Source organism: Xyrauchen texanus, chromosome 18, assembly GCF_025860055.1.
Source record: "Xyrauchen texanus isolate HMW12.3.18 chromosome 18, RBS_HiC_50CHRs, whole genome shotgun sequence".
In the NCBI taxonomy this organism is placed as follows: domain Eukaryota; kingdom Metazoa; phylum Chordata; class Actinopteri; order Cypriniformes; family Catostomidae; genus Xyrauchen; species Xyrauchen texanus.
The window spans coordinates 1,701,145-1,724,165 of record NC_068293.1 but is presented as its reverse complement, the minus strand read 5'-3'; the positions used below and the strand labels follow the sequence as shown (position 1 = coordinate 1,724,165).

Genomic DNA, 23,021 nt, shown 5'->3' with positions numbered 1-23,021 from the left:
ACCCCTTTCTCACCTTTTCAATGCCATCCTTGCAAATGATACAATGTTTTTAGCATACCTGGAAAGGCTGCTACCCCATGAGTGGGCATTGTTGAGTTTTGCGTAGCAGCATATGTGGCTACTCCTGGGCGGAGGTGAGCAGCTCACTGTTTCCTGGATCTGCTGGTTGGCCTTGTCATCCAGCAATGTCTCTGTCTCTTGTCTGGAGATCCAGTTTTTGTAGAAATGGTGAACACTATCATGCGTGACATCCCTGCCCTGACCACAGAGAAGGATCAGTTTAACATTATAAGCTGTTTTAGTAAAAAAATAAATAAATAAAAAATCATTTAAAACCAGGTGCATGAGCACATTAACTCTACTTTCAGAAAGATTTGTCGTTCCAGTGTAATTAAATTTTCCACTAAATTATGCATTCCGTATCCCTAAAGGATGCTCTCATAGCCTAAAATCTGTAGTACATGCATGCATCATGCTCACCTCATAGGCCACATGACAGGGAGTTCCCCATACAATGCCATATTATCCTTATAACTTCAATATAAAGCATGAATACCATTTTAACTAATGAAACATGTGGTAAATACATAGATTATTATAGTAATATATGGTTTGTCTATATTTTACAAATTCAAGTCATTGTGGCACTGACACATTTTAATAGTATGTGAATAGTTTACAATCCTTAAAACAAAGCTATACTGTAGTGCTTGTTTCTTTCTCTTTGTAACTGTGCATTAGAATCTGAAGCTATATACAGCTGAATGAAAAAACTTTGAGTGTCTGCATGTATAATTTAGGGATGTGCACAATTAGTCGAATATTCGTTCTGCAATAATTTATTCAAATAGAAAAATACTATATGAATTTTACAAAGTTTTGCTTTGCTGGCCATATATACAGTGAATGCATGCAAAATCCTGAACATACACTAAAACTGGCACTTAAAACCGAATGCACTGGATGGCGCTGTTGAGTGTGGACTCAAGTTGATCACATTTGTTGAGCAAATGTTTCTGTCAGTGTGTTAAGATGGACACGAAAAAACGGGATTTGTGAGAATGTGGCTTACTGTGAGAAAGCTGGTTTCCTGTTTAAATGTACTGGATAAGCGGTATACACTTTATTCTTGTATATGTGCAGCACGTAAACAATAAATCTGACATCCAAGAAAAACTATGCTAGCTGAGGTAAGGAACATTCCATCATATAAACTGGTGTGTATAAATGAGTATAGTTTACTTAACACGTGGATATGCTTGTCGCAGTTGGCGCCCTGGACTGCAAAGTCTCACAGCCCATCAACTCAGAAAACAAATGTTTACAGAACATCAGCATCAACATGTTGGCCCCATAGCCTATACAAGGGCCTTGTGAGGCCCCTGGCCCTCTTATAGGACCCTTTTGCAACCTGTTTCTAATTGAATTTTTTTAATGAACAAAACATTCATTATACTATTCATTGCTATGCTATTGCATGCTTGTACATTACAATAAAAAAAAAAAATTATAAATAGTTTTTTTTTTATAATAATAACTTGACCTAGGTGGTTGGAAAAAATAAGACATTGATATTTCTTTTTTCACAAACAAAAGTATATATTAAACTAAATAAATAAAGTTTGTCACTTTGTCGAGACAAACTAAAATGTTGGTTTGTCTGAAAGTTTAAAATATTTGTAACGCTTGAAAAAACACAGTAGCATTCCTGAACAAACTCAGTGAATATAATGTAGTCTTGTAATATAATGTAGAGAGAGGGAAGATAGATCTGAAACCATTTACAAGTCCAGAAACAAGTTAAAATGTGTAAAGAGAACTGACATCTATTCTACTGAAGACTTTCACTGGAATTACTGTTATTTTTGCTGCTGTATCCTGCAGAGTAGTTAACAAAATTTTGCACATGCTCTTATATAATTTTTTATTTTCCTATTTTATAATGAAATAACATTTATTGTTAGAGTTTTTTGTTTCTATACACAAAGACTACTCCACACAGTGAATTATATATGTTCTAAACTCGAAAATCACAACATTGGTATCAGATTCCCGATGCGTGTAATAGTGTTAAGGTGGCCACAGCCACTTTTACTCTATGCGAGAAACATAGAGAGAGAAAACGCACGGCTGGCGCGGCCTGCTCCCATGCTTGGCACGCTGCTTTGTCCTCCTAAAGGCAGGGAAATTCATCTGTTTCATTCAGGATTTTTCTGAGGAGCCGGAAATGGTCCGGCCACAACAGTGGCTCGGCGACGTGGCCGGGAGGACACAACGTCTCGTTCCCTCCATCAGGGAACGGAGGTTACATCATAACCTAGATGTTCCCCGTCTGTCGTTCACTTTGATGTTGTGTCGAAGAAGCTACACTAGGGGTCCAATTTAAATCACGCCATGCGCTGAGCCGTGTATGTGTACTGCTGACACAGGAGCAGGCAGGTACTTGACGTGCCAAAATGACCAGTTGTATCAAACTGCATGTACCCTTCCCCAATGCCCCATAAAGTCGTCGGAATCTTAAAGTTACCCTAGACAGGGGGAACAAGGCAATGCTTGCCAACCTGGGAAAGGGCCGAGCCTAGCTGAGCAATAGAGCAAAATGGCTGGAGCCCTTACACGCATCGCAAGAAGGTGGTCTTACCCAGTTTCCTATTCTTTCAGGGGGAAAAGACCCTGCGGAGACCACACCCACCCAGAGAGGCCATCGTGGCCCTGAGGGCGAGGTTGGTTGCTGAGCGCAGTTCCTGCAACACGTCGGGATCAGGACTACCCTCGTGTAGATCTTTAAGTGCCTTGGCCTGGTGGACTTGCAGGAGGGCTATGGCATGCAGGGTGGAAGCGGCCTGTCCGGTGGCGCTGTAGCCTTTGGCGGTCAATGATGACGTCGTCCTGCAGGCCTTGGAGGGGTGCACAGGGCGACCCCGCCAGGTGGCGGCGTTCTCGGGGCATAGGGGGATCACAACCGCCCTATCCACTTGGGGATTCACCGTGTACGCATGGGCCGCTCCGCCGTCGAGGGTAGTGAGAACGGATGAGTGAGGGGCTTTGTGACAGAGTGAGGTGCTCTCAATGCAGTCGTCAGCTCATCATGCACCTCCGGGAAAAAAGGGATGGGGGGGGCATGGCTGTGATCAGCGCACAGACCCCAGGAACAATCATCCAGCCGCGATGGCTGTGGGGAAGAAAGAGGGTTCCAGTCCAGCCCCACGCTGGCGGCGGCCCGGGCAAGCATGTCGGACAGTTGGGCGTCAGCCTCAGCCTGGGCGTGCTGGCCCGAAGGCTGCAGCCCAGATGAGTCATCCGTGTCAGGTGCCGGACTGCTCTCCGATGCAGCGGCGAGCTCATCCAGCTCGGGGGGCTCAAAAGGATAGGCCAGCTGGCTGTGAGGCAAGCCGCTGTTGCCTCGAGCCTGGACGGAAGTCAACGAGCATGCCGGGGGGGGCGGGAGGTTCGCGGAGACGTACCCAGCGAAACCGTGCCTCGCTGCCATCCCCGGATGGCCTCCATTGACAGCCGCATCGTCCTCAATCCAGTGGGAAGAAGGAGCAAGGGGGGCGGCTAGAGTGGCGTTCCTTCGGTTGAAGGAAAGCCACAACGACAACGTTGCCATGGTCATGTTCTCGCAGTGAGAACATGAACCATCCACAAATGCTGCCTCGGTGTGGTCGCAGCCCAGACAAACGAGACAGCGCCTGTGGCCGACTGAAGCGGAGATCACTCTACTGCATCCAGGAACTACACAGGGGCGGAAGGGCATCTTTATAAAGACGCGTCCTGAAAAGGACATTCAACGGCGCTGTGTATTGCTCTTTTTAGAGGGAAATGCTCTTTTAGAGAAAATCACTCTTTTATAAACTCTTTTATGTTTGCGAAGTCGAAGTGCCCAGCGGCAAACTGCACTGCTATGCAGAGAAGGAGAAAGCCGCTGATGTGCGCTGTAGATCCAACAGCAGCTCGACCAGAGGTAAGAGGAACAGGTGTGTGACTCGCAGCTCGCTGCATACACGACCATCGGCTCCGAAGAAACGTTCTGAATGAAACAGAAGCATTTCCCCACCTTTATACCCGTATGTCAGAGGAGGGACATGCAAATTCTGTCTGCCAATTTCTCATTGGCCTTTTCTCATGTTCAGAGGTAACCGAGGCCTTCAAGAAAGTCCCCTAGTGTCGCTTCACTCGACACAAGTCTCGTTCCCTCCATCAGGGAACGGAGTTTACAACAGTAACCTAGACGTCTCTGATATTCGTAAACAGTAAGGTAATATTTAATTAAAAGAAATTATTAGGCATTCAATGTCTCTTCACAAATTTGGACAGTTTTTAAATATTTCTTGTTGCTTAGTACTCTCAAAGACATTATTGGTGAAGCAAAAATGTGTGTGTGAAAAACAAATTGGTTTAAAGTCACTTCATAGACATCAATGTATTCTGCAGCGCTGACGCGAGTCATGTGAAAGACCCTAATACATCAGTCACTTTTGCACATTAATCATTGCTCTTCACAATCACAAGAGTGACTGATTATCGTTTCAAAACGGCACATTTCTCAGAAAGGTGTGGAGTTTGGATTTTTTTCTAGGGCTGTCGATTTAACGCATTAATAACGTGCGGTTAATTTTACAAAAAATAAAGCGTAAAAGAAATAATCATTTAATCGCAATGCTTTCCTGAGAAATGCAAGCTTGTAGTACCAACTGTTTACTCCAGAGGGCAGTAAGTGAAATTTCAGCTGTGTGAGCAACACACAGTTTATTACAGTGAACCAAAACATTAACAACTCTTCAGCGGACACACAACACAAACGTGCGTTACGTTCTTGCATTCAAAACGATATAATATAATAATAAAATAAAAAAAATATTTAATAATGAGATATTCCCCCTCTTTCAGTTGTTTTACTTCAAATAAAGGTTACATTTTTGTGAATTTTTTTAATGAAAGATCAAAAGGATAAACAATGCAGATTTTTCTTCTCAGCCTTCTTTGCTCAAATTTACCAATTTATCAGTATTTTTGGCCACCAGTGAACAATTTCTTTATTCTTTCCTACTCCCTATCCAATACCAAGTTCAAATATCTTTCCCATAACCTCTTAAGAGTTGTTAAGGCCCTGTCACCAAGACTCTGAATCAACTAGGAAAAATAAAGCTGTGCAGCTTTAGGGGGCTGCGTATTATCACAAAAATAGTACAAAGTAGATGGCACAACTGTAAATACCTGAAAAATTGAGACCTATAAATTTATTTTCAAATGATCTCGAAGCTCTGTCGTCATAAAGTTCTGTTCCGTTGTATCACCAATTTAGCAACACCTCTCTCCATCCATTCTTTCCAGAAAAAGGGGAACTTGTTAATACACAATTTGGGGTTCAGCCATATGCTTGAGGAAACATTTAGGTAAGTATCAAATATTAACAACTTTTGTCAATAATGCCTGTAAGTGTGAAATAATGGGATGCATATTTAGTTCTCTAGGCAATTTGATAAAAAGACTTAGCAATGGTGAGATTGTGGCAAGGACCACTTGTTCAATGTTGTATCAGGGAGGGGCTCTCTCAGGAGGAAGAGACCAATGGGCCAGGTGTCTGAGACTAAAAGCATAGTAATAAAACTACATTTTGGGCAGGCCTAAACCCCCTTTGTCAATTGAACTATGTAACTAACTGAAATGCAAAAGAGGTAATTTACCATTCCAAATAAAAGGCTTAGGTATACTATCAAATTGTTTAAAATTATAAAGAGGAACTTCTAGAGGGAAAGAGTGTAGCAAATAATTGAATTTGGGGATAAAATTTATTTTTGATAACACTGACCTTCCCTGCAATAGACAGATGTAATGATGCCCCCTATCCAAATCACATGAGAAACTATTTATTATTAGGCCAAAAATAAATCTCTCACATTTTCTGGAAATAAAATATCTTAATACATAGTGCCAAGTTGGAAAGCCGTAGCAGGGCAATATGCTGTCAGAGCAAGAGCTTCCAATTTAGACCAATTCACCCTGTATCCTGAAAATTTGGAGAAAGAATTATTACATTTATGGAGCCTAGGCATAGATCTTCTAGAGTCAGAGACAAATAATAATAGTTCCCTGTCTGTCACTCACTTTGACGTGGTGCCAATGAAGCAACACTAGGGGTCTCTCTTGAGCACCGAATATGCCTCTGAACTATGAAAAAAGGCCAATGAGAAGTTGGCAGACAGTATTTGCATACCCCGCCCCCGGACATACGGGTATTTAAGCGGGCAAATACGATGAGTTCATTCAGAAATTTTCTTCGGAGCCGATGGTAGTGCATGCAGTCTGCTGCGAGTCACACACACCAGTTCCTGCTTTTCTCTCTGATGCTCTGCATGCTGTTGGATTGACGGCGCATAACAGCGGCTTTCTCCTTGCACGGCTGTGCATTCTGCCCCTGGGCACTTCGACAGGGGCAGAATGCGAGAGCATGACCATGGCAACGTTGCAGTCGTGGCTTGCTTTCAATAGAAAGCCGCCCCCCGCATTGCTCCTTCTTCCCACGGGATTGAGGACGATGCGGCTGGCGCTGGAGGCGTTCTGGGGATGCCAGCGGGTGCAGCTCCGCCGGGTACGCCCCCTCGGACCACCCGCCCCCCGACACGCTCGTTGACCCCCGTCCATGCTCGAGGTAACAGCGGCTCGCCTCACAGCCAGTCTGCCTATCCTCTTGAGCTCGAAGTGGATGAGCTCGCCGCTGCATCGGAGAACACGGCATCTGATGCTGAGGACTCCCTGAGCTGCCGCCTTCGGGCCAGCACGCCCAGGCTGAGGCCGATGCGCAGATGACCGACATGCTTTCCCGAGCCCCCGCTAGAGTGGGGTTGGATTGGAACCCTCCATCCTCCCCACAGCCATCGTGGTTGGATAACTGGTTCCTGGGGTCCGGGTGCCGCTCACAGCCTCCCGTTTTTCCCGGAGGTGCATGATGAGCTGACATCATCGTGGAGAGCACCTCTCTCCACTTGTCACAACGCAGCTCACTCATCCGCTCTCGCTACCCTCGACGGTGGAGCGGTGATTCCCCAGGTGGATAATGCGGGTGCGCTCCACTTAAGCCCCGGAAGCCCTACCACCTGGCAGGGTCGCCCTGTGCTCCCCTCCAAGCCCTGTAGGACAATATCCTTGCTCACTGCGAAGGCCTACAGCGCCGCCGGACATGCCGCTTCCACCCTGCACGCCATGGCCCTCCTTCAAGTCCACCAGGCCAAGGCGCTCAGAAATCTGCATGGGGGTGGCCCTGATCCCGATGTGTGGCAGGAACTGCGCTCAGCGACCGACCTCGCCCTTAGAGCAACAAAGGTCACAGCGCAGGCGATGGCCACGCTGGTGGTCCAGGAATGTCATCTGTGGTTGAACCTGGTAGAGATACATGAAACCGACAAAGCTCGCTTCCTCAATGCCCCCGTCTCCCAGTTCGGCCTCTACGGCGACACCATCGAGGACTTCGCCCAGCAGTCCTCCGCGGTGAAGAAGCGGACGGAGGCCATATCTCACATCATGCCCCGCTGCAAGCCGGCTGCCATGGGCCATGCCCCGTCTGCTCGTCGAGGGTGTCCCCCTGCGGCTAAGAGAAGTCTGCTCTGCCTCAACCCAGCCCAGCGTCGAGCACCCCGTAGGAGGCACACGCCCCCTGTCTCACAGACCCCCTCGAGGACCCGGAAGGCTCCCAGGGGCTCCTGAGACATCCGACCCATAGCCCAAGACATTAGCTCCGGTGGTGGTAAGACCGCTCCGTCCCCCGGTGGAGGGCCAGGAGGAGAATCTTGTGTTGAAGTTATTTCCTTTGTCTCTGGGTCACCTGGCCAACAAATGCTGTTCTCATGGCACTTTGCTTCCAGATATCAACAGTCTCGGTTCCCTGAACGCGGTACTACCACCCTCAGCCCCACGACTGTTCCCCGGACGGCCGGTTCTCGCAGTGAGAACATGAACCATCCACAAATGCTGCCTCGGTGTGGTCGCAGCCCAGACAAACGAGACAGCGCCTGTGGCCGTCTGAGTTCATTCAGAAATTTTCGTTTTCGTTTGCCTGTGGCCGTCTTTCTTTATTCTTTCCTACTCCCTATCCAATACCAAGTTCAAATATCTTTCCCATAACCTCTTAAGAGTTGTTAAGGCCCTGTCACCAAGACTCTGAATCAACTAGGAAAAATAAAGCTGTGCAGCTTTAGGGGGCTGCGTATTATCACAAAAATAGTACAAAGTAGATGGCACAACTGTAAATACCTGAAAAATTGAGACCTATAAATCTAAAATTGCTGTGTTTTAATTTATTTTCAAATGATCTCGAAGCTCTGTTGTCATAAAGTTCTGTTCCGTTGTATCACCAATTTAGCAACACCTCTCTCCATCCATTCTTTCCAGAAAAAGGGGAACTTGTTAATACACAATTTGGGGTTCAGCCATATGCTTGAGGAAACATTTAGGTAAGTATCAAAAATTAACAACTTTTGTCAATAATGCCTGTAAGTGTGAAATAATGGGATGCATATTTAGTTCTCTAGGCAATTTGATAAAAAGACTTAGCAATGGTGAGATTGTGGCAAGGACCACTTGTTCAATGTTGTATCAGGGAGGGGCTCTCTCAGGAGGAAGAGACCAATGGGCCAGGTGTCTGAGACTAAAAGCATAGTAATAAAACTACATTTTGGGCAGGCCTAAACCCCCTTTGTCAATTGAACTATGTAACTAACTGAAATGCAAACAAGGTAATTTACCATTCCAAATAAAAGGCTTAGGTATACTATCAAATTGTTTAAAATTATAAAGAGGAACTTCTAGAGGGAAAGAGTGTAGCAAATAATTGAATTTGGGGATAAAATGTATTTTTGATAACACTGACCTTCCCTGCAATAGACAGATGTAATGATGCCCCCTATACAAATCACATGAGAAACTTTTTATTAATAGGCCAAAAATAAATCTGTCACATTTTCTGGAAATAAAATATCTTAATACATAGTGCCAGGTTGGAAAGCCGTGGCAGGGCAATATGCTGTCAGAGCAAGAGCTTCCAATTTAGACCAATTCACCCTGTATCCTGAAAATTTGGAGAAAGAATTATTACATTTATGGAGCCTAGGCATAGATCTTCTAGAGTCAGAGACAAATAATAATAGTTCCCTGTCTGTCACTCACTTCGACGTGGTGCCAATGAAGCAACACTAGGGGTCTCTCTTGAGCACCGAATATGCCTCTGAACTATGAAAAAAGGCCAATGAGAAGTTGGCAGACAGTATTTGCATACCCTGCCCCTGGACATACGGGTATTTAAGCGGGCAAATACGATGAGTTCATTCAGAAATTTTCTTCGGAGCCGATGGTAGTGCATGCAGTCTGCTGCGAGTCACACACACCAGTTCCTGCTTTTCTCTCTGACGCTCTGCATGCTGTTGGATTGACGGCGCATAACAGCGGCTTTCTCCTTGCACGGCTGTGCATTCTGCCCCTGGGCACTTCGACAGGGGCAGAATGCGTGAGCATGACCATGGCAACGTTGCAGTCGTGGCTTGCTTTCAATAGAAAGCCGCCCCCCGCATTGCTCCTTCTTCCCACGGGATTGAGGACGATGCGGCTGGCGCTGGAGGCGTTCTGGAGATGCCAGCGGGTGCAGCTCCGCCGGGTACGCCCCCTCGGACCACCTGCCCCCCGACACGCTCGTTGACCCCCGTCCATGCTCGAGGTAACAGCGGCTCGCCTCACAGCCAGTCTGCCTATCCTCTTGAGCTCGAAGTGGATGAGCTCGCCGCTGCATCGGAGAACACGGCATCTGATGCTGAGGACTCCCTGAGCTGCCGCCTTCGGGCCAGCACGCCCAGGCTGAGGCCGATGCGCAGATGACCGACATGCTTTCCCGAGCCCATGCTAGAGTGGGGTTGGATTGGAACCCTCCATCCTCCCCACAGCCATCGTGGTTGGATAACTGGTTCCTGGGGTCCGGGTGCCGCTCACAGCCTCCCGTTTTTCCCGGAGGTGCATGATGAGCTGACATCATCGTGGAGAGCACCTCTCGACGGTGGAGCGGTGATTCCCCAGGTGGATAGGGCGGGTGCGCTCCACTTATGCCCCGGAAGCCCTACCACCTGGCAGGGTCGCCCAGTGCTCCCCTCCAAGCCCTGTAGGACAATATCCTTGCTCACTGCGAAGGCCTACAGCGCCGCCGGACATGCCGCTTCCGCCCTGCACGCCATGGCCCTCCTTCAAGTCCTCCAGGCCAAGGCGCTCAGAAATCTGCATGGGGTTGGCCCTGATCCCGATGTGCGGCAGGAACTGCGCTCAGCGACCGACCTCGCCCTTAGAGCAACAAAGGTCACAGCGCAGGCGATGGCCACGCTGGTGGTCCAGGAATGTCATCTGTGGTTGAACCTGGTTGAGATACATGAAACCGACAAAGCTCGCTTCCTCAATGCCCCCGTCTCCCAGTGGAGGGCCAGGAGGAGAATCTTGTGATGAAGTTATTTCCTTTGTCTCTGGGTCACCTGGCCCACAAATGCCGTTCTCATGGCACTTTGCTTCCAGATATCAACAGTCTCGGTTCCCTGAACGCGGTACTACCACCCTCAGCCCCACGACTGTTCCCCGGCCGGCCGGTTCAGACGAGTCCCGAGGACGCCGACATTGGACCGAGGAGCTCAGTCACGAACCCGCCCCCTGCCGGGTGTGCGGAGCAAGGTAAGTGCTTTGAGTTTTTTCTCAGCACCAAAGCCTCAGGATGCACCCTTGCCTCCCGACGCCGCTTCACCTGTGCCGCCCCGCTGCGAAGCCCTGCTGGGTACGTCAAAAATACTCGTCCCCTTGGTGCCCCTAGCACGGAGTTTGGAGGCGTGGCATTCACTGCCCAACCCGTCACGCTGGCTGGCCCGGACCATTCGACTCGGTTATGCAATTCAGATTGCCAGGCCCCCGCCCCACTTTGCGGGAGTCCGCTTTACCGCAGTACACGGCGAACATGCCAATTCCCTGTGCACTGAAATCGCGACTCTTTTACTCAAAGACACGATAGAGCCTATCCCTCCAACCGAAATGAAGAAGGGTTTCTACAGCCCTTACTTCGTTGTTACCAAGAAAGGCGGTTTTCAACCGGGCTCTGCTCAAACTCCCGTTCAAAATGCTCACGCAAAAACACATCTTGACTTACGTCTGGTATCTAGATTGGTTCGTAGCGATAGACCTGAATGACGCGTACTTCCACGTCTCGATTCTCCCTCGACATCGACCCTTTCTGCGGTTCGCGTTCGCCGGCCAGGCGTATCAGTACAAAGTCCTCCCCTTCGGCCTGTCTCTGTCCCCTCGCGTCTTCACGAAAGTCGCAGGGGCAGCTCTTGCCCCGCTCCCAGAAGCCGGCATTTGCATACTCAAATTACCTCGACAACTGGCTCATCTTGGCCCACTCGCGAGAGTTACTATGCATGCACAGAGACCAGCGTGCTCAGGCACCTCAGCCATTTGGGGCTTCAGGTCAACTGGGAAAAGAGCAAGCTCACCCCGGCTCAGAGCATCTCTATTCCCGGCATGGAGTTAGACGTCTCACCAATGAATCAGTATTGAAATGCCTCGCTTCCTTTCAAGCCAGGCACAATGGTCCCTTTAAAACTTTTCCAAAGGCTCCTGGGGCATATGGCATCCTCCGTGACGGTCGCGCCGCTGGGGATGATGCATATGAGACTATTTCAGCACTGGCTTCAGACTCGAGTCCCGAGACAATTCAAGCAGCGGCACGCACTGTTTGATGATCACCCCCACCTGCTGCCAGACATTCAAACCCTGGACAGACCTCTGGGTCTCAAGTCTCTGGGTAAGCACGACTTAATGATCAGGTTCCTAAAAGGTGCCAGAGGTTAAATCCCTCCCAGTCAAGCCTGTTCCCCTCCTGGGATATCTATGTGGTCCTCACGGGCCTCCAGAGACCTCCCTTCAAGCCGCTAGAATCAGCTGGACTCAGGGCCCTCTCTCTTAAAATGGCCCTGCTGATCGCGCTCACCTCCATCAAGAGGGTCGGGGACCTGCAAGCATTCTCTGTCAGCGACACTTGCCTGGAGTTCGGTCCGGCAGACACATATGTGATCTTAAGACCGGGCTACGTGCCAAAGGTACATACCAAGCCCTTTAGAGACTAGGTATTGAACCTGCAAGCACTGCCCCGGGAGGAGGCAGACCCAGCCCTTTCGTTGCTGTGTCCGGTACCTATTTGGACCACACGCGGAGCTCTAGACGTTCTGAGCAGCTCTTTGTCTGCTTCGGGGGACAGCGGAAAGGGAACGCTGTCTCCAAACAGAGGCTAGCCCACTGGGGCGTTGATGCCATTTCATTGGCTTATCACGTCCAGGCCGTGCCTCATAAACCCCAAAACCCCCTCCCCGCGGGTCTGAGCGCACTCAACCAGTGTTGCGTCTTTGTGTGCACTGGCCAGGGGCACCTTCCTGTCAGACATTTTAGAGCAGCGGGTTGGACAACACCTAATACCTTTGCGAGATTTCACAATCTCCGGGTTGACCCGTACCTTATTTTTGATACTTACCTAAATGTTTCCTCAAGCATATGGCTGAACCCCAACATCGTCCCGTGTTCACTCAGGTCCGAGCCTGTAGAACTCGGTACCACGCTGACGAACTGGCCGGGTGAATCGCTTGCGCCTAGCGCCCTTTCCCTCAGCTGAGGTAAAACTGTGCGCCTTTTTCTCCCAGGAGATCCCATTTCTCGGATCCCTGGATGATTCCTCCCTAGCCCTTGTGGGTCCGCAGTTCAGCGGAGGAACTCGCCGGCCTAATCCACTTTGGGTACTTAATCTACCCTGTACTGGAATAGGTGCTCCACAGGTCAAGGACTCCTACACAGACTCCCCCTGTGTGTATTATCCGCGGTACGGTCCCCTTACAAAAGTGGACCTGTGTCTCCCTTAAGCTGCGTACACACTGCCAGCGACTTTATCACTGCAGGTCGCCAGTGGCTGGCGGTGAAGTCGCTAGTGGGTGTTCCCACTACTGGTTGCCTAGTAACGTTTATAAATGACATTCACGGATGTCATTCCATTGCTGTTGACAGCGAATCTCTTTTCTTGCCACTAAAAACAAACATTTTGGAGGGAAAAGACTAAATATAAATGGAATCAGTACATAAAATGCTTTATATCAAAGATGAATGAGAAACAAGGCGTGCTGTTTGCCATAGCGGCTGTTTATCTGCGGCGAAAATGCAAATGCCGGTCTGTCTGGGTCCATAAAATCCCCGCGATCTCAGATACACTTTCCACACAGTATTTTTCTTAAAAATGTCCTTGAACGTGGGAAGAGACATATCATAGAGCACTGGAACATTTCTAACAGCAAGAATTAGCCTTTCATCCATCTTTCCGTTACTGCAGGAGCTGAGAGAGAGAGAAGGATCACGTGAGCTCTCCCGTCGTCTCTCCTATTGGCTGTCGCTTCCGTTAGTCGCTCCAAAGTTGAACTTTTCTCAACATTGTCGCGTCGCTGGACACGCCCACATCTAGCGCCAACGGTCGCGACAGCTCGTGTCGCCGGAAGTCGCTGTGCTCGCATTGAAAATGAATGGTATTGAGTTGCTGTCGCGCGCGATGTCGCTGGCAGTGTGTACGCACCTTTAGGCAGTCCCAGCTCAGGTCACCGTGTTGCATTCCTTCGATGCGTGTAAGGGCCCCGGCCTTTCTGCACTATGCGGAGAAACATAGAGAGAAAAGAGGCCCAGCCAAGCTTGGCCCGTTCCCAGACTAGCAAGCGTCACCTTGTTCCCCTTGTTAGGGTAACCAGAAGGATTCTGATGGCTTTATGGGGCATTGGGGAAGGGTACGTGCAGTCTGATAAAGCTGGTCGCATTTGCACGTGAGAATACCTGCCCGCTTCTGTATCAGCAGTTCATGCGCATGGCACGATTTAATTGGGACCCCTAGTGTCGCTTCTTCAACATAACGTCGAAGTGAGCGACAGACGGGGAACGTCTAGGTTACGTATGTAACCTCCGTTCCCTGATTGTGTCCCCCGTTGTGTCCTCCCTTCCATGTCGCTGAGCTGAGCCACTGTGTTGTCCGGACCATTTCCGGCTCCTCAGAAAAATCCTGAATGAACTCATCGTATTTGCCTGCTTAAATACCCGTATGTCCGGGGGCGTGGTATGCAAATACTGTCTGCCAACTTCTCATTGTGCTTTTTTCATAGTTCAGAGGCATATTCGGCGCTCAAGAGAGACCCCTAGTGTCGCTTCTTCGGCACAATGTCTCGTTCCCTCCATTGGAGAAGGTAGGTTACATACGTAACCTAGATGATCATCTGCGTAGAGTAGAAGTTATGCACCACACCTCCTGCTACAATACCAGGAAAATCATTAGCTTTTCTTATTGTGACTGCTAATGTTCCAGGGCAATGGCAGTAATCAGGGTCTGATCATTCGCTACTGATCATATGACTACGTAATATTCATAAAACTTTTATATTTTTAATATATAAAAATATAATATATATATAATATAAAAAATATATATATAACTAATATTTTTACATCTAACTAAATCAGGAAAATTGGACGATAACTTTTAAATTAATTTGGGTCTTCATCTTTTTTAAGAATAAGACAGGGCAATCAGGGCTTACATCATGGTTGGCAGTATTTCACCATTATTTAATGACTCTGTGTAAACTTCTAAAATGAGTGGAGCCAGTTCCGTGACATAAAATCTAAAAAATTCTGCTACAAAACCATCTGGCCCCAATGCCTTACCTGTTGGTAAGGCTTTAATTACCTCAACAAGCTCCTCCAAGGTAATATCTGAGTCAAGAGAGTATTTTTGATCACAATTTAGGAAGTTCTAATGGCTCTACAAAGTTGCTAATAATCTTATCTGCAGACACAGACATGAAGATTGAAATAGAATTGTTTAAATGCTTTATTAAAATCTGTGGCAGAAGTAAATATATTGCCTCCAGAAAACTTCACTGAAGGAATGGTGAAAAAAAAAAAAACTCTCTAAGACCATTGGATGACATTCGGCGCTTCAGCTCTGTTTCAGCACCTTTAATTCATGTGCTTTCATTTTTTTAACGAATGAGGCATATTGTATGATCTGCCTCCTAAGAAATGCCTTAAGCGCCTCCCATGCCATGCCCACAGAGGACACCGAAGGCCAGAAGATTTCAACATAAACATTGACTTCTGTCTTTAACATTTGTTGAAATGTTTGGTCCTGTAGAAGGGGCGTATTAACCCTCTGGGGTCTGAGGGTATTTTGGGCCCTGGAGAAGTTTTGACATGCCCATTTGTGCTTTTTTCAGTTGCTTAAAAACACATTAATGGCTAAAGTCTGATAACACTGTATTCCGCACAAACTGGGCTACATAATGTTTATGCATGGTTATTGAAAAAACAAAATTTTTAAGTCATTTGAATAAAGCCATATAACACTAAACATTTGTCCACAAGCCTTTGGAGAACTGGATCTTGTAGCCTAGAGTTTTTGCTACAAAATGATGTAAAAACCATCCTGATCACTCATTCATACAAAACAATATAGTAATTGAACTTTTGTAAGACACTTTTAGTGTTAGAAAGGTCATATGCGAGGAGGCGTGAACTATCATGAATATGGATGTATTTCACACCTGAGGAGACAAAAGACCCCTCCCCTGGGCCTATCAATGAGGAATGTGACAGAAAGACTTAATGATCAAAATCAAGTTTTAAGTTAAAAGAAGTAATCTGACTATACATTTTCTTTACATAAAGACTTTACTTAATTTTAGACCTACACTACCGTTTAAAAGAAGTCTCTTCTGCTCACCAAGGCTGCATTTATTTGATCCAAAATACAGTAAAAACAGTGATATTTTGAACTATTTTTACAATTTAAAAGAACAGTTTTCTATTTGAATATATTGTAAAATGCAATTTGTGATCAAAGCTGAATTCTTAGCATCATTACTGAAGTCTTCAGTGTCACATGATCCTTCAAAAATCATTATAAGATGGTGATTTTCTAATATGGGCATATTTAAAGTGCATTTTACTCATTTCACCTGAACCCATATTTGCAAGCACAAGCTTTGTTGATGATAATGAGGCAGCATAAACACTAGATAAAACAATTATAAATCTAAACATTCATATTATTTTTATATCATATTACATATCATATTTATATCATACAGCATACAATTTAAATACGTGCTTTAGCCGAAACAGCATTTAAATTGAACTAAAACTTGCTTATTAGGACATATTTCAAATATCAATACTCTGAATCCTGGCTGGCAAGTCTGAAAACAGTCCCACTAGTAAAATATGTACATGTTTATATAACATAGCATGTCAACTAATTAAAACTAAATTACTTACTCGTCCGAAATTGTATCCTTGGCTGGATCAAGTCTCTCTTCAAAATACAAAAGTTCATCGGAGTCCCGCTCTTATTCTGAGGAACATTGTAACTCTTCGTCACTATCCAGGAGTTTTCTCACTTGTGTATTGTGCTGTCTTTCAAACGCGCAGAAAAATGAATGAACTTGTTGTTTTCAAGACAAAGTCGGGGGCATTTACCATATGCATTGATCGTCTCAGCACCCTATCAATAGCCCGCTCTGCTGGTGGGTGGGATCACATTACCTATAATGAGCTAAACCAGTAAAAACTGTACATCACTTTGTTTCATACAGATTACATTGCAGGAGAATATTTGTTTTAAATTTGAATTGTTTTATTTAAAAGTAGATATTTTAAGCTTTCTTTAGACATATGTTTCATGTTTGTGTGATAAGTATTCGCAGAGTTTCAGTTCATTTTGTGACGTGTTTCAGATATATGCTCGCAAACCCAGAGACTGCGTACAGCTCACCCTTTTAATTTTCTTTATTTTACAAAAGCACAAGGTTTTGTTGATATTGTGAGTGTACACAAATAAAAGTAGACACTTTATAGTCTCTAATGATGTCTTACACTTATCTGTATGCCACAAAATGATGGAGAATTTTATGTTGTTTCTGCTGTAATGACGAAAAAATCCAGCAGGACACGCCGGCATGTCCGTCGACCCCAGAGGGTTAAAGCACAATCTACATATATGATTTTCTTTTCTCTATATGCAGCAACATCTCTAAACACACCAAAGCATGATCTGAAACTAAAATGTTCCCAATTGAGCAGTCAGTGGCAAATGGAATAAGTCTATCTATTCTAGATTAAGTCTTATGAACTGAAGAAAGTGAAGTTCCTCCCAGATGGATTCAGAGGTCTCTAAATGTCTGTAAGACCAAGATTTTTTACACATCCTCTATATCAGGGGTCAGCTATCTATGGCACTTTTAGGGGAAATCACTGGCATGCGAGAGAGGAGTAAACTATTTTATTCATATAAATTCCACACTTGCATTCCAATCTACAACTTGATGTAATCCTTTCTCATGATCATGAAGCGTGTTTTCAAGAGCTGAATGGGAGGCTAAAAAAAAGTTAAAATGTTACTAGACTGCAGTATACACAGCAGACTCGTGCAGCGCGTGTAAGACAGTTGCACATCACAAGCCGGCAGCACTTCACTTTCACTTAATCGCTCGAGTAAATGTGCCATCTTTGCTTCGGTTAGGCAGCACAGATGGCAGCCTACACACAGTGTTTCATTTGTTCCTTTTTGCTTTCAGAACAACACGTGATCTAATAAGGAAACACCACTGTTAATCCTTGAGGTTTCCAACCCAGCATAGAAGTACACCCTCTTTAGACCATGGTTACACTCAAAATTACATTAAACGATTAAAAGAGAAAACATAAACCCACATCGTGGGGTTCAAAAATCTGAGTCCCTTCAAAATATTATTTAATATTTTAATAAAGTTTTAGTATTTTGCAGGTGCAATTCACAGAAAAGGGCTAAATAGTTGATCGGCTTAAACGTGCAGCGCGAGTCTCGTCACACTTTAATCGTTTAGCCTCCCATTCAGCTGATGAAAACACGCTGCGTGATCATGAGGAAGAATTACATCAAGATGTATAAATAGAATAGCCTGCTCCTCCCTCACTGTTGCTTGTGTGCTAGTGATTACCCAGCTCTGCGTGATTTAGAAAAATGTAGTATGACATAATATAAGAAATATTTAAAATTCCACACAATTTCATGATCAGTAATCAAATAAGTAAATTTGTGACATTAACTGTGTTAACTAATTTTGTACAAAAGTACAGTTTTTTTTTCGTTAAAGCACTTTCACAAGATGCACTGTGAAAATCCACATGCAGTATCATGATTATATTATCGGGTTTTGCACACATTTTTCACTCAAACTGTTATGCTGATATAATTTGTAATGAAAAATAAATGACTAAATTAGAAAAAAGAGAGAGGGGGCAGGGAAAAAAATGGCACTCCATGTCAGAAAGGTTGCCAACCCCTGCTCTATAGTGTCAACAGTGCTCTAAAGGGTCAACACACCTTTGCTTTACTATGAACAAGGACTGGATCCATTAAAAGACTGAAGTCTCCACCCCAAATGCATATCATGAAGGGTCCCAGCTGCTTATAGCTTTCCCATAAGAAAGTCAAAAAATAAAAAAGTTCGGACCATCAGTGTAGGGTGCATGTATATTAGCCAAAATAAGATATTGCCCCTGTATTTCAGCCAAAACAATTCTGACTCTTCCGTAATTATCTTTGATCTGTTTGAGACAATTGAATTGTAAATGCATACTTATCAATGTGATGATTCTTTGCTCTTAGTCAAACCAGCACTACAAAACACATGCGCACACCATGGCCTGCAAGTTTTTCAGCTTCCTGTGAAGAAAGGTGCATTTCTTAAAGGCATACTATGCCAGATTTTTTAAGCTTAAGAAAAGATACCACCTTCCTTGTTTTTATAGGGTGCCCCAGCCCATTATCATTCCAAATGGAGAGAAACATTTGACCTATTTTAAAATGTGACATACTGATATGCAAAGAAAAATTGTGTACCCAAGGCTAAATTCTATAGACCACTATCCAACATTGATGTAACCATCAAGTCCTTAATAACCCACAGAACAGAACAAAAATGTGCTTCAACCTTGCACAGAACAGTCCCAACTAGGGCTGGGTATCATTAAAAAAATTTGGATACCGATACCTTGACTTCGATACCGGTTCCTAAACTATACTTTTTCGATACCAATTTTATGAAATCCATTTTAACAAGATTATAAACATTACACATTACCTAAAAAAAACTTTGGTTTTATTTTTTCAGTTTGTTAACTTTTTTTACAGACTCAAAGACTCCTCATGCCAGGGTGGAACATTAATGTCAAGAGGAAAAAAAAAACCAAGAAAGCTAAACTGTTAATTCAGCCAACCTTAAGGATAAGTACAGTTCCCCGTCTGTCGCTCACTTCGATGTTGTGTCGAAGAAGCGACACTAGGGGTCTCTCTTGAGAGCCTCACACATCTCTGAACTTGAGAAAAGGCCAGTGATAAATTGCCAGACAAATTTGTATGTCCTGCCCCCGGACATATGGGTATAAAGGGAGGGAAATGCATCTATCCATTCAGGAATTTTTTTTCGGAGCTGAGCAGTTGTGTTATCAGCGAGCTGCATTTACGAGACTGTTCACATCATCTCTACAGAGCATATGCTGTTGGATCTACGGCGCACATCAGCGGCTTTCTCCTTTTCTGCACAACAGTGCAGCTTTGCCCCTGGGTGCTTTGACAGCGTTTCTTAAAGAGATTATTTTCCCTAAAGAGTTTATTTTCTCTAAAAGGGCAATACACAGCTGATGTCATCTAAAGATGTCTTTCCGCCCCTGTGTAGTTCCTGGATGCGGTCGAATTTCTCTCCACTTCTGACGGTCATAGGAGCTGCCTCGTGTGCCTGGGCTGCGACCGGTGCCACACTTCAGAGGTCCCGGTACCCCGGACACAGACCCCCCGCCTCCGGACCCACGACGGCTGTCCCCCAGCCAGCTGGTTCTGACGAGTCTCAGGACGCCTACATGGGACCTCCTCCACAGTCACTGCTCGCCCCCTGCCAGGTGCGCGGAGCAAGGTAAGTGCTTGAGTCTTCTCTCAGCAACAGAGCCTCGGGATGCGCTTCTGCCTCCCGAAGCCACACTACTTGTCCCGCTGCGAAGCCTCGCCAGGTAAGTCAAAAATAATAGTCCCCTTAGTGCCCCTCGCATGGAGCTTGGACGCGTGGCTTTCACTTCCCAACCCGTCGCACTAGTTGGCCAGGACCATCGACTTGGCTTACGCGATTCAGTTCGCCAGGCCCCCACCCCCTTTCACCGGCGTCTGCTTTACCTCAGTGTATGGGGAACACCAACACCCTGTGTGCAGAGATCGCGACCCTTCTACTCAATGACGCGATAGAGCCTGTCCCACCAGCCGAGATGAAGAAGGGTCTCTACAGCCCTTACTTCATCATACCTAAGAAAGGCAGCGGCTTACAACCGATCTTGGACTTGCAAGTTTTCAACCGGGCATTGCACAAACTCCCGTTCAAAATGCTCACGAAAAGACACATCCTAACTTGCATCCGGCATCAAGATTGGTTTGCAGGAGTAGACCTGAAGGAAGCATACTTCCATGTCTCTATCTTGCCTCGAGACCGACCCTTTCTACAGTTTGCATTCAACGGCCAGGCATATCAGAACAAGGTCCTCCCCTTCGGCATGTCCCTGTCCCCTCGCATCCTCACGAAGGTCGCAGAGACAGCCCTTGCCCCGCCAGGGGAAGTGGGTATCCGCATACTCAACTACCTCGATGACTGGCTCATCCTGGCCCACTCCCGAGAGTTACTATGCACCCACAGGGACCAGGTGCTCAGGCACCTCAGCTGCCTAGGGCTTCAGGTCAACTGGGAAAAGAGCAAGCTTGCCCCGGTTCAGAGCATCTCTTTTCTCAGCATGAGAAAAGGTAATTAGGCATCATCGAATTACTCCCTGTTAATTCAGATTCTGGGGGACAGGGCTTCAACTTCTCTCAAGAGATTATGGGACACTTGGCTCATTGTTCGCTTCCACCTGAGAGAGCCCTGGAAATCCTTGCCCCTATTTCGCCATTGCAAAGCCTTTCTATTAAACTAAGTCACACCCTGTTATCTCGCATGTCCAGAGTGTATAATTCGGAAATGTATTTAAATGTTGCTTCGAGGATATTGTGGAACCCAAAATTACGTATTAATAAGCCCCCTTTCTGTTGGTCAGAGTGAATTGTGAGGGGAATTACTGCACTCGGTGACCTATATGAGAGTTGAGTGTTGAGATCTTTTGAAAATTTGGTTCAATATTTTAAGATTCACTAAATTTGATTAGATTTCTCTAAAAACTAGACTTAAAATATCATGCCAGTTTCAAGTAAATAAATCCCATTTTAAGAATGTTTAGATATTTCTACTGGAAAACAAGACAAAAATACTTATCTTGAAAATAATTTTTTGCAGTGTAGAGCGGGTCGGCCACTAATCACAGGGTTGGTGGTTCGATTCCCGGCCCACATGACTCCACATACCGAAGTGTCCTTGGGCAAGACACTGAACCCCAAGTTGCTCCCAATGGCATGCTAGTACCTTGCATGGCATCTCTGCTGCCTTTGATGTGTGAATGTGAGTGAAAATGGGTGAAGGAGACACAGTGTAAAGCTCTTTGGTAACCTCTAAGGTTAAAAAAGGTGCTATATAAGTGCAGACCATTTACCATTTACCATGTGGAGCTGAAAAGCACATTGATAGTGTGTTTATATTGAGCTGAATAGCACCCTGTTAGTGTTGTTTGTGCTGCTGAAAAGCAGTGGTATTGAATGTCTTTGTTACACTGAAAAGTGCTAGCAATAAAATAGGTTGAATGATGAACGGCTCCTAATACCTGTTCTCCTGATCTTTATGTGTGGCAGCCTTGCCAATATTGTGTTGCTTTTTCCTTGGGTTTGATCTGTGACCTATCATGCCAGAGAAAATAAAGTCCCAACCTCCAATAAGGAGGCATAACTAAGCAAATGTTGCAAACAATTTTACTCAGATACTCTAATATCTAATAAAAGTTTTCCTCTTTTGGAAGTGCATAAAATGGAAAATTTTATTCATGCTAGAAGTTCTGCTTTGAAGATTTAAGAAATATCTTGGACCTATTTGATTGTAAAAAATTATTGATAATGCTAAGGAAGAATTGGTCATTGGTAGTAAGTGAAATGGTAAATGGTCTGCACTTATATAGCGCCTTTTTTAACCTTAGTGGTTTTCAAAGCACTTTACACTATGAACTCCTTCACCCATTCACACACACACACACACACACACACACACACACACACACACACACACACACACACACACCAATGACGGCAGAGCTGCCATGCAACCACCAACCCTGTGATTAGTGGCCAACCTGCTCTACCACCTGAGCCACGGCCGCCCCTATGAAACCCATGGAGAAACATTAAGATTAAATTGAACACTGTAACTTCCTCAACCATGAATGTTAATAACTTCATATTCATGCATCTATTCTGTGTGTGTCTTTGATACTATGTTTTACCCTTTCTTTTGTCATCACTGTATGTATGTTTTTCACTAACTCATTCTGGAACCAGTTTCTCACCATTGCAGATGGCTGGGTCAGATAATTTATTGAAGCTGCTAATACTGCAGAAGGACATCCAGAAAAAAAGAAGACTGAAAATGAGTTATTACTGATTAGCCATTTCTATTGTGGATTCAAATGTATCTGGATAAGTTGATTTCAGTCTAATACCACCAACTGGATTTATGATTTTCCAGACTGCCATCCATGGGTTTAATACCCATGTCTAAATTGTTCTAAATTGAGGGTCTAAATTTAAATCCAGCATCTAACCACTGATTTGTTGATTTGAAGAGTAAATATTACAAACTTGATGGCAAAGGTTATCTATTTGATTGGTTACTCACCCAAATTTACCCTCACTTTAAAGAAAGGTTAGTGGGTGCTACAAATAAGGATTGAATGTTTTTCTATTAATCCTAATTTGCCATAATTAATCCATGAAAGTATCA

The 23,021-nt window shown here is 45.2% G+C and overlaps 1 protein-coding gene across 1 annotated transcript in view; it reads right to left on the bottom strand.

Moving 5' to 3' along the window:
- The window catches only part of si:dkey-11f4.7 (piezo-type mechanosensitive ion channel component 2), a 554,199-nt gene that overhangs the window by 123,122 nt on the left and 408,056 nt on the right, over window positions 1–23,021 (bottom strand). Inside the window, exon 35 of the mRNA XM_052147980.1 lies at window positions 59–258. Within this exon, the coding sequence (XP_052003940.1) occupies window positions 59–258 (200 nt within the window). The remainder of the gene's footprint in view (window positions 1–58; window positions 259–23,021) is intronic.